We start from the raw sequence: 16,343 nt of genomic DNA on the forward strand, positions 1-16,343 counted from the left end.
TCCTTTTGTGACCAACTTATTTCACTTAGCATAATGTCCTTGAGGTTCATTCATGTGTAGCATGGAGAATTTCCTTCCTTTTAAAGGCCGAATAATATTCCATTGCATATATATATATATATATATATATATATTTGTCACAGTTTGTTTATATAGTCATCCATCCGTGGACACTTACTTGGGTTGCGTTTGGCTATTGTGAAGAGTGTTGTTATGAATATGGGTGTACAGATATCTCTTTGAGACCCTGCTTTCAATTTTTTTTGGCATACGCCCAGAAGTGGAATTGTTGCAGCATATGGTAATTCTGTTTTTAGTTCCTGGAGACCATTTTAGCCTCACAGGAAATGCAGCAGTCTCTGAGAGTTTCAAGGTCTTGGTGTGAATTGGTAATAGACCCTTGCTTCCTGTCTCCAAGACCCAGGCTCTTTGTACCACATGGGTTTTGCAACCATACCCCCAAAGAACTCACATGGTAGCTAAGAGAAAGATGCACTTGAGTATAAAGGAGGTTGTATTAAGCATGATTTATTTTTCTTTTTTCTTGTGTGTTCTCTTTGACAAATGAGTACACAGGCAGGTGGGTTGGCTTAGGCAGAAATTACAAACTTGTAGTCTGAGTGATCAATTTATGCTATAGATGTAGGGCTATATCATTTTTAAAGGGCTATATCATTTTTTTTTCTGTTTTGATTTTTTTAAATTTATTTTTTTGGCTTCTCTGGTGGCGCAGTGGTTGAGAATCTGCCTGCTAATGCAAGGGACACGGGTTCGAGCCCTGGTCTGGGAGGATCCCACATGCCGCGGAGCAATTAGGCCCGTGAGCCACAACTACTGAGCCTGCGCATCTGGAGCCTGTGCTCCGCAACAAGAGAGGCCGCGATAGTGAGAGGCCTGCGCACCGCGATGAAGAGCGGCCCCCGCTTGCCACAACTAGAGAAAGCCCTCGCACAGAAACGAAGACGCAACACAGCAAAAATAGATAAATTAATTAATAAAAACTCTTACCCCCAACATCAAAAAAAATTTATTTTTAAAATTTAATTTTTATTTTATATTGGGGTATAGCTGATTTACAATGTTGTGTTAGTTTTAGGTGTACAGCAAAGTGGTTCAGTTATACATATACATATATCCATTATTTTTCAGATTCTTTCCCCATATAGGTTATTACAGAATATTGAGCTCCCTGTGCTATACAGTAGGTCTGTGTTGATAAAGGGGCTACATCATTTAAAAGTCCAGATTCCCATCTTCTCTTAAAGATGATCCAGCAATACTGAGTTCACCTTCTTGCCTGCTTACCAGTGTGCCCCAGTCCCTACCACTCCCTATTACTCGCACCTACTTCTCTCAATAATATTAGCTATTTTCCCATTTTCCATTTGAATTTCAGACTCCTGGTTCCGAGTGTAGGTCTAGTAGAACCTAGATCAGGGGCTCATCTTCTGTTAGGGCCAATTTCCCAGCAACACAGTTGTTACTCAATAAATATTTGCATGATCAAATGAATTAACTCATGTCAACCAGCTTTTATTGAGCACTTACGATGTACAGGGCCTATGGCTGGATGGCCATTTCCCAGAGATGAATAAGGCACAGTCCCTGACCTCTGAAAAGTCACAATCCTATGGGGCGGGGGAAGGCAGATATGAGTATGGTCCAATTGTGGACCTGAGGTGGCAGTCAGAGTAGGATTTTCTGAGATCTTGAACTGCATCTGGAAGAATGAGAGGCCAGCCATACGAGGGAGTTGATGGGGAGGCCAGGAGGGGAGACGGTTTCAGGTAGAAGCAACAGCCGATACAAGGGCCGGGAGGTGGCTGATGTTCCATGTGTTTGAGAAACTTAAAGAAGGCCAGTGCGACTGACGTTTAATAAGAGAGTGGGAAGAGTGGTAGTAGATGACGTCAGACGTGTGTTTTTATATCGACAGCCTAACCCTTAAGCCAGGCAGCTATTGGGCAAATCCGTGTTCCCGGTCTTCAGAAGCCTTGCTCAGAACAGGTAGCTGGCTTAGCACTGTCAGAGTGGGGACGAGGCCTAATCCCTTCCTCTGCCTCAGGTGCCAAGGACAGGGTAGGGCACAGAGCAGGTTTCAGTAAAGATTTGCTGACAGCACACTTGAGAACAGGAAGTGCAGGCTCTGTTGAAGGAGGCCCAGGCTCAACTCCCTCTTTATGGGGGCACTCATTCTCAAGTCGCTAACACCCCCAAGCCACACAGAGAGCTGGGAGAGTGAGATGCAGGGAGGAACCAGCCACAGGCCCTACCCGCAAAAACCTCAGAGGGGAGGGTATTTGGAGGGGGGGTTAGGAAAACGGGCTGTGAGAGTTAAGGGAGGGCATCCGACTTAGCTTGGATGAGGCGGGGAGGGGGCGTCAGGTAGGCAGATGGGGTCATTTAGCCAAGACTTACGGTATGTGTAGGGCAATTTTACCTACAGTGGTTTGGACGCTTCGTGTATTTTCTGGCATCATTTCCTCCGAAACCACTAGCAGGCCCTAATGGGCCTCCCCCGGGGCGGGTCCTAGCTCTATTCCTCAATCCTCTGCAAAGGGGCAGGGCCTCCCAACGAGCTCGGGCCCTGTTCGCAGCGCCCAGATTTGCCCGCCAGGGGCCGCTGCACACGGGTGACGAAGCGCGAGGGTTCCTAAGCTGCAGAGAGGCGGAAGCGGATTGGTTGCAAGGCGCGGCGGGGAGGGCGGAGCCTGGGATACCGGCCTGGAGTGGGGGGCTGGCAATGGGCCCCCCGGCCGAACCGGGCTGGGCAGTTGTCGCCTCAGGCAGCCCCGGGCGGCAGTCGTGGTACCGAGGGTCTTTGCCCTGACCAGCTCTAGAGCTTGGGCGAGTGGAGCAGCACCGAGGCCCGGAGATCGGGCAGGGCAGCTACTGTCATCGTCGCTGCCGCCGCAGGCCTGGGTTACCTGAGCGACTGCGTGTCAGGGGCCCGCCCGCTCGTTCGCGGGCTGTTAGTGCGGGAGGGGCTCTCGTGGGGGAAAGGGAGGCCGGGACCCGACCCTTGGCTGGGGAGAGGGGTCCTGGCGGAGACTAGAGCGGGCCGAGAGCCGGGAGAGCCCTCCGGGGTCTGGGGGTGCCGGGCGGCTGTCTCTAACAGGTTATTCCGGGGTAAGCCGGGCGCTGGGGCGGGCTCGGGCTTCGCTGGGGGCCGGGCGGCGCGGGGCGGGCCTGCGGGAGAGCACGCCCCCGCCCGCCCCGGGCCCGCCCCGCGCCTCCCGCCCGCTCGCCGGGGAGCCTCTGTCCCGGGCCTGGCCCGTGCGCGTCCGCCTGCTGAACCTGGGCACCGCCGGCCGCCTGGGCACGGGACTGGGCGGGAGCACTGACCTCGGCCTAGGAGGCCTGGGATCCCCGAGCCGCCTGCGCCCGCGGGGGCCTGGAAGTCGCACGCCCTTCCCGAACCTGTGCCCCTCGCCGATTCTCGGCGGTGCGAGGCCAGGTGCCCCCCTCCTTCCCTCCCTTCTTTCCCTCCCCCACTCCGGTGCCCGCTGGAGGTCCCGCCCGCCCGCCCCCTCCGGCAGGGGTGTAGCCGGCTGCGGAGCTGACACCGGCTCCGCGGCCACCCTGTCCAAACTCTCCGGAAGCGGCCCGAGCCGACCGGGTACTCAGGCCGTCGCAGCTCCGGCGGACCCACTGTTGGACCCGAGGCGCCGGCCCTCCTCCCGCGCCCAAACTTGGAGCACTTGACCTTTGGCTGTCTGAGGAGGCAGACTCACGGGTGGCTGGACAGCTGCGGCACCTCGAGGGCATCTTGCCTGGGGTTCCAGGACCGTCAGCTGCACTCCCGGGCTCCCAGCTTTGCCTCTGGGATCCTGAGGAGTCTACATCAGGCGCATGTTGACTGAGACCTGGAGTCATGGATGTGTGCGCCCGTCTTGCCCTGTGGCTCCTCTGGGGGCTTCTCCTGCATCACGGCCAGAGCCTCAGCCAAAGCCACAGCGAGAAGACGACGGGAACCGGCTCGGGGGCCAGTTCTGAGGAGTCCACTGTAGCAGGTAAGGCCTTGGCCACGGACAAGAACTGAGTTGCCCAAGTGGGGAAGTCGAACCCTAGGTTTATACACCTGCGATTGATGGCAGACCCACACATGGCACTGCCTGTTCTTAGTAGTCCAAAGAGTTCTTTCCCTTCTAATGTCTTTGTCTCTCTTGAACAACTTTCCTCATCCCTCCTCAGGATATCTTTTGTTGGCAGTGGAAAGAGCTTTGCTTTTGGGGCACCTTGGCCTTTCAGATCAGCAAGTCAAGACCCCTTCTCATGACTACTTGTCTGGACTGATGCCCTGGGCAGATGATAAGTCTGTTGCTCTTGGCCAGTTTCAGCACTTGGCAGCACAGGGGAGGCTGAGGCTACTTGGGTTGGGTAGGAAGAGTCAGGACTGGGCCAACTCTATTACTCTCTAACTTAGTGTCGAGGTGTGCCTTTCTATTCCAATGAGCGTGGGGACCCTATTCTCTCCCTTCCCTTAGGTAATCTGCTGTCTTCTAGCTGTGCCCATTTGAAATATCAAGGCAGTTCCTTAGATGGAATCCTATTTACCACCAGGGAGTTAAATGGCCTTTTGTTGACATGGGCATGATGTAATTCCTGGGACCACTTGTTGACTTATTCTGTTTCTTCTGACTGATGAGGGTAGGAATTGTACAATATTTTTGATCTGTCCTGGTTTTTCCTATGCACTTATGGAGGCTTGTCAAACAGTAGGAGCCCTGGTATTGTTGCAGAAGAAAGAGCACTTTTAAAATGCAGTTGTTTTACACAAGGCTTAGAGGTATTCAGTTTTTGATCCCTGTTTCTCTCACCCGGTCACTGTGATCTGCCCAAAGTAGTGAGATGCAGAATGAGGAGAGTTTATAGCTGGGTTCTTTCTACGGCTGGGCAAGCTCAAGTGAGGGGACGCCTCAGTGAATACCTGTTGATACAAGGAGGAAAAGGAAGCGTAAATCATGGTGGCCAGGAAGTTTCATGGATGGATCCAGAGGCTGGCTTTGGTGCTAGACCCTTTCTTAGGAAACCCCCTTTTAAATTCCTTGACTGGGCTGGGTGTGACTGCAGGTACCCCAAGGGTTGGCTTCCAAGTGAGGCCAGGGTTGCCCTATGTACAAGCATGGCACCTAGGCTGTTGCTTTGAAGATAGGTCCTTCTTGCATATTAATCCTGTTTCTCCATACAGTGTCTCCTTGGCCCCTGAACCCTAGCTCAAAGCTTGGCTGTCATTGGGCTATGAAGGCAGATGTAGGTCAAACTGTGCAGAAGACCTGAGGAGCATCTCTGCTGTCCCAGTGACATCCCTGTTTGTAACTGATAATACGTCCTTTTTTCACCCTAAAATATGAGTGCCTGACATAAAATGAATTTTCTTTTGGGGGGGAGGAAGTGTTCTTTATTTTAGACACAGTGCTAAAAGAGATGAAGTTTTGAATTTAGGCATTATCTAGCTGTCAGGAAGATTTGTGTGTTTGTACATGCCATAGGTAAGAGGCACTCCAGCATCCCTCGTAAGCAGCCCCTGGCTTGAGCTTATGGAGACAGCCCTCCACACAACATATTTTAGAGGCTTGGCTGTGTTGATTATACTACTTAGGCTTCTCTTTTGGTCTTTTCTTCCTCTCAGTTCAGAAATTAGTTTCTATTGTCACAGTAATATTGAAGCCCAGGGAGGAAATCTCAGAGACCCTAGGTGCTGGGAATGACTATAGTTTGTGGTAACCTGGAGGCCCCAGCACTGTTGTTCTGGTAGGTTATCACCTTGGGCCTGTCTGGGACTTTGACTCAGATAAGAACTCATTTTTGCAAAGAGGTGGACTGGGCTCATGGACGGGGCTCTTCTAAAGGATTTGGTGAGGAGCTGTCTACACAGCCAGGAACTCTTGTAGCCTTTCCAGTCCCTCTGTATCCTCAGAACACAGGAGTTTTACTTACCCTTAAAGCTTCCACTTTTCTAAATCAGACTCAACATATCTAGTCAATTTGTATGTTCTCTAAAGTTTGTATTTTACACAGCTGTTTTTCCCATAGTCTCGCAATTGCTCTATTAGAATGCAGGGCAGGTGGTATTATCCCCATTTTTATTGTTGAAGAAATTGAGTCCTATGCTCAGTTTTCTGATTTTTTTTTAAAAGATTTTTTTGATGTGGACCATTTTTAAAGTCTTTATTGAATTTGTTACAATATTACTTCTGTTTATGTTTTCGTTTTTTGGCTGCAAGGCATGTGGGATCTTAGCTCCCTGACCAGGGATTGAACCCGCACCCTCTGCATTGGAAGACAAAGTCTTAACTACTGGACCACCAAGGAAGTCCCACGTTTTCTGATTCTTAAGTCCTAGACTTCTTCTGTCTTCTCAGGCCCTGCCCTGTTAAAGGAGCACTAGGTAAGGCCAAGAGAATGTTACTTTCCTCTTGGTGAGTTAGTTAGGCAGCCCCTGGTGACTCTGTAGCAGAGATCCAAAAAAAGGCTGTCTTTTTCTCCTCTGGAGGGTCTTCTGCAGGGGCCAGAAAATTGCATTTTTTCTCTTGTTGGATGTACGTGGCTATCTTAAAGGTCTGCCCCTCCAGGGAAGGCAGGTGCTCTGCTAGAAGGCCTTCTCATTGGGAGAGGCCATTCCTGTCACCTTCTGGCTCTTTGATGCCTGTATACCCAGTTGTGCTAAGTTACTTTCTCAGTAAAGATCTGTGCTTGACTGTGCTGCTCTGAAGCCTGCACTTCTGAAACTGCCTGGAATTGATGCTTGGAACCTCCCTTAGACTCTGGACTCATTGCCTCCAGAAACTCAAAATGTTTCCTGCAGAATGTGTGTGAGGGGTCCCACGTGAGTCTGGAGTTGTGACTGCCAGTGTTGGTTGAAGACCTCTACTCAGGAACTGTGGTTCTACTCAGTATAACTAGAACTGGGCTTTGGAGGATAGGCCTCTAGGCAGTTTATGGAGTGCAGGTTGGCTTCTCAATTCACCCCTAATGGAGTGGGAGGCCAGAGTCTTGCCTGTCCACCCAGCTAGTTGCTGCTGCCTCCAAGGCTATAAATGGCCTGGCCATCTTGGTGGCTATGCTAATTTTAGCTGAGGGTGGTTCCCGGAACTGGATTGGAGCCAAGGGCAGGTGGGTGCGGCTTGGCTGAGGCTAATATTGGGGGATGGGCAGAGGGTCACACTAATCCTGGGGCAGCTAGGACATCATCTGCACCCACACCTCAGCTTTGACAATCATCCTTAACCAGGTTAATTTATTCAGCAAACATTGAACAGTGTCAGCTCACGTGCTGTGTATTCAGCATATATTTGAGTGCCTGCTCTGGGCCAGGCACTGTGTTTGGTGTTGGGAATTAAAGGATGAACAAAACAGACATGTTCTCTGCCCTCATGGAGTTTACAGTCTAGTGGGGAGATAGAAAATAAATACATAAATAAATATAGTGTCTTGTAATTTTTGTGGAAGAAAACATAAACAGAGTACTGTGATGGAGAACGGGAAGAGGACAGAGATCCAGCTGAAGTAGGAACCCAGTGTCTAGCAAGACATTAATAACATCAGTAACATCAACAATAATAGCAACTGACATTTTTTAGTGCCTACTGTGTGGCAGGCACTATTCCAAACATTTTATTCTTTTTAATTCTTACAGCCATCCTGTGTGCTTGGTATTATCCCTGTTTTATAAGTGAGGAACTGAAATCATAGAGAGGTCAAGTAAATTACCCAAGGTTATACAGATAGTAGGGAATAGAGCCAGAATTTGAACCCAGGCAGTCTGACTCTTCTCCCCACCTCCACCTCAGCCACTAGGTTATACACTCTTTCAGAACTTTGTGATAAGCGCTGTAGTAGAGGTATGATATATGCATACAAAAGGCTGTGGGAAGCCCAGAGGAGCAAGTGACTAACCCTGCCTGGGAGAGCTGGGGGAGGCTTCTCAGTTTCCTCCATAATTTTTCTCAGATCTTGGGGAGATAAAAAGTGGTTGCCTAATTCAAAAGTTAAGAGGTGGAAACATCAGTTAGTTCAACTTATTTATTTTTACATATGAGGAAACTGATGTCCAGAGAGGCGTCACATAGAAATTCCACAATGGGTTATTAGTAGAACTAGACTAAGACATTTGAGTCAGGGACCCTGGTGTAATCAGTTATTCAATCCACAAGTCTGTAATGAGTGCTTACTGCTTGCTTTGTACTATGGAAGGAAGTTAGGGCTACCAAAGTAGTCTAGTTTGGGGGTGGGGGTGGGGATATATATTTAGAGACTATTAAATACAACATAATGCACAGGCTTAATGAAGCACAAAACCAAGCAGGGTAGACAGTGTAGGCTAAGGATTACAAGAGCTCTGTGTGGGCTGAGCTAGGCTAAGGTGGCTGGGGAGGGCTTCCTGGAAGGAGGGGTTGTGCGGAGGCATAAGAGAACGGGGTGGGGAGTGGTCTGACTTGGGGATTGTTGGAGGGAAGGGGGCATTGTAGAGGTCTGGATCACCAGTGTGAGCACATGGGGTCTCACTGGCGGCTGAACAATAACTGGGCAGAGTTGCTTCACAGTTGGCCAACTACCTCGCATGAGGGCTGGTAGACAGGAAGACTGCAGTCACGTGTGGTCTGTGGCAGGTCTCATAACTACTGTAATTTTGAAGTAATGATGATTATGAATAATATTTGGAGATATCTATACCAATGTAATGTGACATGAAAATGTCTGTACTTTCTGTTGGTGACAAAATCATAGGTAGTGCTAATAATATTATGGTTGGTTATTATGTATGATTGAAGGAAATGCTAACTTTCAGTAAGAGAATGTTGAAAATAAAGATGTAATTTCTTTCCCATCCAAATTCACACCCCCCCCCCCCAATTCTTCTCATGGGCTCCTTAGGAATGTGGAGCCATCATGCTAAGAACTCCTGTTCTCTGACAAGGAAGGGATGAGGTCCTGATGGGAGGGTTTCCTAGGTCTTCACAGGACTTGAGTTTGAGCCCCAGGGGGCCCCTCATTTCCTGCTGAGTGGCTTTGAGATACAGTGCTGAGTGACTTCATGGGCATGCTGTGGTATACTGCTTTCTGTGAGAAATGATTCTCCAGGAAACCCAGCAGTTCTGGCTGTCAAAGTTTTTGGGAGAGTGAAAGATACCAAACTGGGTCTCCAACAGAGCTTTCTTTTTTTGTTACTGCTGATCAAAAAAAAATTATGAAGTATTAAGATATACAACTAAGTATAAAGAATAATACATTGAATACGCCTGTGCCCATAACACAGTGTAAGAAATCAAGTAATAACAATACAGAGCTTTCTTTATTACCCCCTGGATACTTTGTATAAATTTCTAATTTAACACATAGCACACTGTACATATATTTGCTCACTTACAAGTGTAAGCTCTTTGTGGAAGAAAGGAGGGGTTGTATTTTATTTATCTCTGTTTTTATTGTGCCCAGCCTAAAATTTCTGTTAAAGTTTGTTGGAAAAGCTGAAATCAGGGCCTGTTTGAATGGATCATATTTTCTCTCTTCCTTTCATACCTTCTCATATATCTTGGTACACATTCTGGGCTTTTCAGCAACCCTTCATGGTGTTGCTCACCCAGGGCACTTTGTATTTTCATCCAAGTTCAGATCTGTTTATCCCTTTTCAATGTACTATTTTATTTTATTTTATTTATTTTTTTTAAAATTTTTAATTTTTTTTGCGGTACGTGGGCCTCTCACTGTTGTGGCCTCTCCCGTTGCGGAGCACAGGCTCCGGATGCGCAGGCTCAGCAGCCATGGCTCACGGGCCCAGCCGCTCCGCAGCATGTGGGATCTTCCCGGACCAGGGCACGAACCCGTGTCCCCTGCATCGGCAGGCGGACTCAACCACTGCACCACCAGGGAAGCCCGTATTATTTTATCTTATCCTCAACTTTGGAAGTAGGTATACCTGTTTTTATTATTATGCCCATTTTTTTTGGCCATGCCACGTGACATGCAGGATCTTACTTCCCCAACCAGGGATTGAACCCCTGCGCCGTGCAGTGGAAGCATGGAGTCCTAACCACTGGACCACCAGGGAATTCCCATTATGCCCATTTTAAAGGTGAAGAATTCGTAGCTGAGAAATTTGTGTTCTTTGTCACATAACTAAAAAGTGGCAGGATCAGAACCATAACTCTGGGGATCTGTGTATCAAGCCCTTGTTGTTTTTATCAAAACACAGTACCTGTCAGTGTGTCCCTCACCAATCTGGCATGCAGAGCCTTAGCCTCAATGGTCTGGCCATAGCTGTGCTAACAAAGGTGTTTGAGTAGTCTTGTCACCTATGACAAAGTGCTGCTGTGGAGGATGATGGAGTCTATAATCTTACCAATCATGCTACCCTGTTGGAGTTACCTGTGTATGTGCCGGCCTTCCTTGATAAAAACTCCTCGAGGGTTAGGACAGGAAGCTCCTAGCACAAGCCTTGGCACATGGTATACTTTACATACTGTAGAGTTTGTAAAACTGAATTGAAGGGGATTTATTGTCTGGTTCTTTTTCAACTGTAGTTTACTAGGTTGGAAGTTGAAGAAGTTTTACTTCGAAAGGGTTAGGTAAAGTGGAAGAAATAAGCTTCACTTATTTAGAAAGTTCACTGTTCTAGAATTTCTCATTTTTTGGGAATTCCCTGGTGGTCCAGTGATTAGGACTCTTGTGCTTTCACTGCTGGGGTCCAGGTTCGATCCCTGTTCGGGGAACTAAGATCCTGCAAGCCATGTGGTGAGGCAAAACAAACAAACAAACAAAAAATAGAATTTCTTGTTTTTTGCTTTTGTTAAAAAAGTCATCCAGATCAGTTTGAGTCCAATGGCCTCATTTTGCTTGGAAGAAGTTTGTCTAGGATTTTAAAGAAACCAGACTCTTATTGTTGCAGGCCTTAGCATGAGAATGCGGTTGGGAGTAGCTGGGAAACTGTCTAGTTCCACAAAAGACCTATGTGTAGCGGGGAGGAGAGAGTTGGGAAATGGGTGGGTGGGGCTGGGTAGAAGCTCAGATGAGATGATTGGCTTTGGTTGGCAAAAGGGTCTCAGTTGGCCACAGCCAGCAGACATAAATATCTGGATTTAGGGGAGCTTCAGAGTTCCAGCTTTTTTTCTTACTGTCTGTGGACCTTGTAGAGGGTAAGTCACTTTGCCTCTCTCAGCCTTAGTTTTTTCATTTGTAGAAAGAGCATAACCTTAATGAATAGATTTGTAGTGAGGATCAAATGAGATAACTTATGTGGTGAAAGGGCTTTATAAACTCTAAAGTACTACACAATTAGGGATAGTGGGGTCCTCACAACCTCTGCTTTTATGGGCCTGGAAAAGCCTCAGTCAGAATCTGAGTGTCTTCTTACGGCTGCGCCTCTCTAATGGAAGTTGCTTCTCTGGAACTGCTGTAGTGCCATTGTTTTACGTCAGGTGTACCCACCAGACTTATATGAACCCTGCGTGTGGCCAAATTAGGCTTTTACTCAAAGCTTACTCTAGGCCATAGGGAAGCTGTTGATAAAGTCTGGGTGCTAGTATTTCACCTTATTTCCGGCCTATATCCCCTTCCTTTTGCTGGCTGTAACCACTTCCCTAGCCCCACCTGCAGACTTGAAACGGCTGACCAGATGGGCCTAGTCCCTACCTGTATTGGTACATAACAAATTATCCTTAAATGCAGAGGCTTAAAAGAGTAAACATTTATTATTTTCAGTTTCTGTGGGTTAGGAATCTGGGTGCTGCTTAGCTGGGTGCCTCTGGCTCAAGGTCTCTCATAAGGTTGTAGTCAAGCTGTTGGGCTGGGACTGAAGGCTCAACTGCGGGGAGAGTATTTACTTTCAAGCTCATTTATGAGCTACCATTTATGTTGGTAGGCCTTGGTCCTTTGCCACATGGGCCTCTGCACTGGGCTGCCTCACGACCTGACAGTTGGCTTCCCCCAGGACAAGTGATCCAAGAGGGAGCGCCCAAGATGAGAGCTGCAATCTTTTTATTGCCTAATCTTGCAATTGATGTGCCACAACTTCTGCCATATTCTATTTGTTAGAAACAAGTCAAGGTGAAGGGATTATACAATGGCATGAATACCAGGAGGGTAGGGATCACTGGGGGCCATCATAGAGGATGCCTGTGACATCATTCTAGGGCCATGATCTTGGGAACAATGGGTGCTGAGTCCTCTTAGTTTTCCTCTGACTTCCTTTGCTTGCCTCCTAGAGTCTTGTGGTGTCTTTCTGTACTCCCTTTGGTATTATGTCCTTTTGATTCATGCATGACCGCATTGCTTTGACATGTAGAGTTGACATGGCCCTTCCACCTGTATTCCTCCCCTGTTTTAAACCCAATTCTAAACTAGATTTTTATCCTAGGTTCTAGTCATGCCTCCCAACTCCTTGTTTGGTACCTTTAGTTCTGGAGCACATTGTACAGCCACTGACCTTGGAGGCTTTACTGCCCCAACTTGCCTTCTGAGAGCTAGACTTATAAGTGGCATTGAACTGGGACTTACACATTGACAGCTGAAAAACTTACTCTGACCTTTAGGGCCGTTGATGTTGGGTGCTATCACATCCTAGTGTGTCAAAGTTGGAAGGGCTTTTAAGTACCATCTCAACTAAACTCCTCAGTCTACATATGACAGGAACAAATTTGCCCAAGGTCTCAGTTGGGGCCAGAATCTAATTTTGTCTGATTATTATTCACATGCTGTTCCCACTCTGTTGTGGAGCTTCTTTACCCTAACACAGCCAGTTTGGGTTGTTAGGGGGTCTGAGACCTATACAGAGGAAAACCAGAAAGCAGTTCACAATATTGTATTGTGTTCACAGAAATTGTGCTGGGCAGAACTGGGGGGGTATGCAAAGTCAGTGCTGCTTCTGAGGATCTTCCCTGCCCAGCTAGGGAGCTTTTATATGATGCGCAGAAAAAGAAGCCCAGTGATATCTGTGGCGTATGGTGACTAATGTCTGCATTCTGTACTCCCCTGGCAATCTCAATTCAAGCAAGGAGAGATCTGTTTGTTTTGATGTACAGAGCAGATTTCCCGAAGGAGGTGGGTCAGAGTGTCGTACTGCATATCTCACCATTGTTTGGCTCAGCTGGTTGCTTTATGTATAGATTTGGGGCTTCCACAGGCAGGGTAAATGTATCTAAAGCCCTGTGGGGTTACTCGTGGCCACCTAGGGGGACCTTTCTGGGCACTGAGAATTTGACAAAGCCTTGCCTGTGTTGGCACAACTTGCTAAGGCAGGCGAGACTTGAGTAGGGATGGCTATGGCCCTGTCATGTTGATCAGAGTGGAGCAGATTTATTTCAGTGAGAGACCTGCAAGGAAAAACCTGAAATGAGCCAACAGCACTGTACTTTTGTTTTCTGCTGGGGAGCTTGGAATAGAGACGGTGTAAACCCTAAAATCCCTCTATGGGTGCTAGTTTCCTTCCTGACCCAGGGTTCCGGCCCCAGACCACTTTGCCCACTTCATCTTCCTCGGTTCCCCTCTCTACATTTTGGCCCAGCCAGGCTTTTTTCTTTGTCCTGGTCTGCAGAGCACACCTTATACTGCTTCTCTTTTGCCTTTACTTATGAATGCCATTTTACTGCCTCCCAGAATGTCCTCCCCTCTCCTCCTTCCTTCCTACCTAACCTCTGAGTCCTCTGTGAAGTGATCCCTGACATTAATGCTAGCCACAAACTCCCTCTCATTTCCAAACTCCGGTAGCACTTGCTATCTACAATACTCTCTGTGCCCTTCACACCCTACTTATGCCTCTTAAAGCAAGAGATAGCCTGATGTGGGAATCAAGAGCACTGGGCACTGACTTGAGTCCTTACTGACAGTATGATCCAAACTACAGTTTCCTCACTTGAAAATGGGATTAAAACTTGTATGAAATAGCTTTTAAAGCCTTTTTTTTTGGCATATTTTCCTCTCTCTTGAAGGCAAGAGCCATGTCTATTTTTTCTGACCATAGCACCCGTCCTTAGTATCTATCACAGTACGGGTCACAGGGTATGTGCCCAATAGATATTTGCTGAATAAATGGATGAATAACAACGAGTTGATCTTTGGATTGAGTAGTCATGGAGGGAGAGTGCCAAGTGACGAGCTTGGACAAGAGTGCCCTGAGATTAGGGGTAGAGCTCACGCGGGGGATTTCTGAGGTGTTCTGTGGGCACTCACTATTTTTCTGCTGCCTGGTACTTCATCCCTGTTTACTGAGTACCTCCTGAAGCTGCGCGCAGCGACAGTTACCAGTCGCACTGGGGGACGGTTCGGCCCTTGACTCTGGCTGGCCTTTTCTGTTTGCCATAGCACTGGCTGCCCTGAGCAGGTGGCTGTAGTAGGAGTGGAGCAGGGCTGTGCTCCTGGAGGCCTGAGATGAGGCTTGTGGGCGGGGCTTCCTTGGCTCCTGCTGCTGCTTGGCTTTGGCTCCATGGACCCCCTGGGTTTACCACAGGGCAAATGTGAGGCAGCTGAAGGAACAGAACTACTTTCCTTAGCCGGGCTTGTGGGATGGAGAAGGGAGCCTTTGTTCATGCTGGGCTTTGCAGCAGCGAGGTAGGATAGTCCAGTGAAGATCACTGGTGTTTTAAAGGTTATCTCTGATTCTGCGAACTCCCTGGGCCTCAGAGAACTCCAGCCTGAGCAGACGTCACACCAGCTTTCCTTCAAGGCATTGGGGAGGGGCCTCTAGGGGAACTTGGTAAAGGAGGCAGAGGCATAAAAGAGTCAGCTGTGCTGTCAGCATGGCCCCGCTGGGCCAAACCTGTCCCTTTTCCTGTTAGCCATTTTACAGAGCTCCTGGCTGCCTTGTGTTGAATGTTGGCCTAAGTAATGACCAGAAATCTCACTGGCAGGCAGGCAGGCAGGCAGGCAGGCAGGCAGGCTTCCAAGTCTCATGTGCCTCTGATTTTCTCCAGTGAGATTCAGTAGCTGTGCTCCTGATTGGCTCTCTGGGTCATCTCAGGGCTTGTAGGAAGCTCTCGGAGCTCTCATCACTACAATGTGTACATTAAAGCAAATGTGTTTGTGTTTTCCAAGTTCCTAGAGCCAGCATCTGGAATGTAGGGACCAGGGGAGCTGGGTGCCCTTCAGGCATAACACATACACCGGTTAGAAAGCAGCTTGTGTGTGTGTGTGTGTGTGTGTGTGTGTGTGTGTGTACCTGGGTACTCAGACTTGTGGAGGTCTTATTTCAAGAAACTTTTGCCGACAAGGGCAAAGTTCACTGAAACTCATATTGTGTATTGCTAAAGAGATAAGTATGTAATTGAGACAACTCAAATAACTTCAATGATAAGAATGATGATGAGGGGCTTCCCTGGTGGCGCAGTGGTTGAGAATCTGCCTGCTAATGCAGGGGACACGGGTTCGAGCCCTGGTCTGGGAAGATCCCACATGCCATGGAGCAACTAGGCCCATGAGCCACAACTACTGAGCCTGCGCGTCTGGAGCCTGTGCTCCGCAACAACAGAGGTTGAGATAGTGAGAGGCCCACGCACCACAATGAGGAGTGGCCCCCGCTTGCCACAACTAGAGAAAGCCCTCTCACAGAAACAAAGACCCAACACAGCCCAAAATAAATAAATATTAAAAAAAAAAAAGAATGATGATGATAACTGCTATTTATTGAGCAGCCCAAATACACAGCCCAAAATAAATAAATATTAAAAAAAAAAAGAATGATGATGATAACTGCTATTTATTGAGCACCTGTTATCTTCTAGGTCCTGGGCTAGGTGCTTTACAGCTGTATAACAACCCTTAAAGGTGGATATTTTTCTCATTTTATAGATGGGGAAGCTGTAACTCTGAGAATTTAAGTAATTTTCCCAAGGTGACTAAGCCAGGATTTGAATTTAGGTTTATCTGACCCAAAGGCCAATGCTGTTTCTATTCTTGTTTAATAACTGTGGAAAGGAAGGAAACAGCTATATGAATTTAAGTAGAGATGTGTGTTTGGATTGAAAAGTGTACAATTTATCAGACTGTTAGTGGCATTAGTTTGTTCTATTGCCTAAGTGGCCTGGAATAACCTGGGATTGGAATTTGTAGGGGATGGGGGAGGGAATGAGAAAGTGTATCCACTTAATAAATTCTGAATGGGAGTATCACACTGGTGAAGTGTATAGCTACAGAGTGCTGTGTGTTCAGTTTGTATCCTCTAAAAACAGCATTATGGTTGAGCTCTTGTGGATACAAGCTTTGGGATAGGGTCTGTATCTATGTAGTGTTTACCTCTTCAGCTGACATTTAACATGTATGTTATACCTTGCCCGGTAAAAGGATTGAATATAATAGGGAAGTTAAGATGTGTACGAACATTTTTCCTTATCATAATAAGAGCTCCTATTTAT

General features: G+C 47.6%; 1 protein-coding gene across 4 annotated transcripts in view; it reads left to right on the forward strand.

Moving 5' to 3' along the window:
- Positions 1-3,275: 3,275 nt before the first annotated feature.
- STIM1 (stromal interaction molecule 1) overlaps positions 3,276-16,343 on the forward strand; it is a 194,465-nt gene continuing 181,397 nt past the window's right edge. For all 4 annotated transcript variants that reach the window (XM_082661253.1, XM_082661254.1, XM_082661251.1 and 1 more), the window contains exon 1: positions 3,276-4,013. In XM_082661253.1, coding sequence (XP_082517379.1) covers positions 3,875-4,013 — 139 coding nt within the window. In that variant the 5' untranslated portion in view covers positions 3,276-3,874. The remainder of the gene's footprint in view (positions 4,014-16,343) is intronic.

The sequence above is a fragment of the Grampus griseus genome, assembly GCF_964374135.1.
Source record: "Grampus griseus genome assembly, chromosome: 8".
Taxonomy (NCBI): Eukaryota; Metazoa; Chordata; class Mammalia; order Artiodactyla; family Delphinidae; genus Grampus; species Grampus griseus.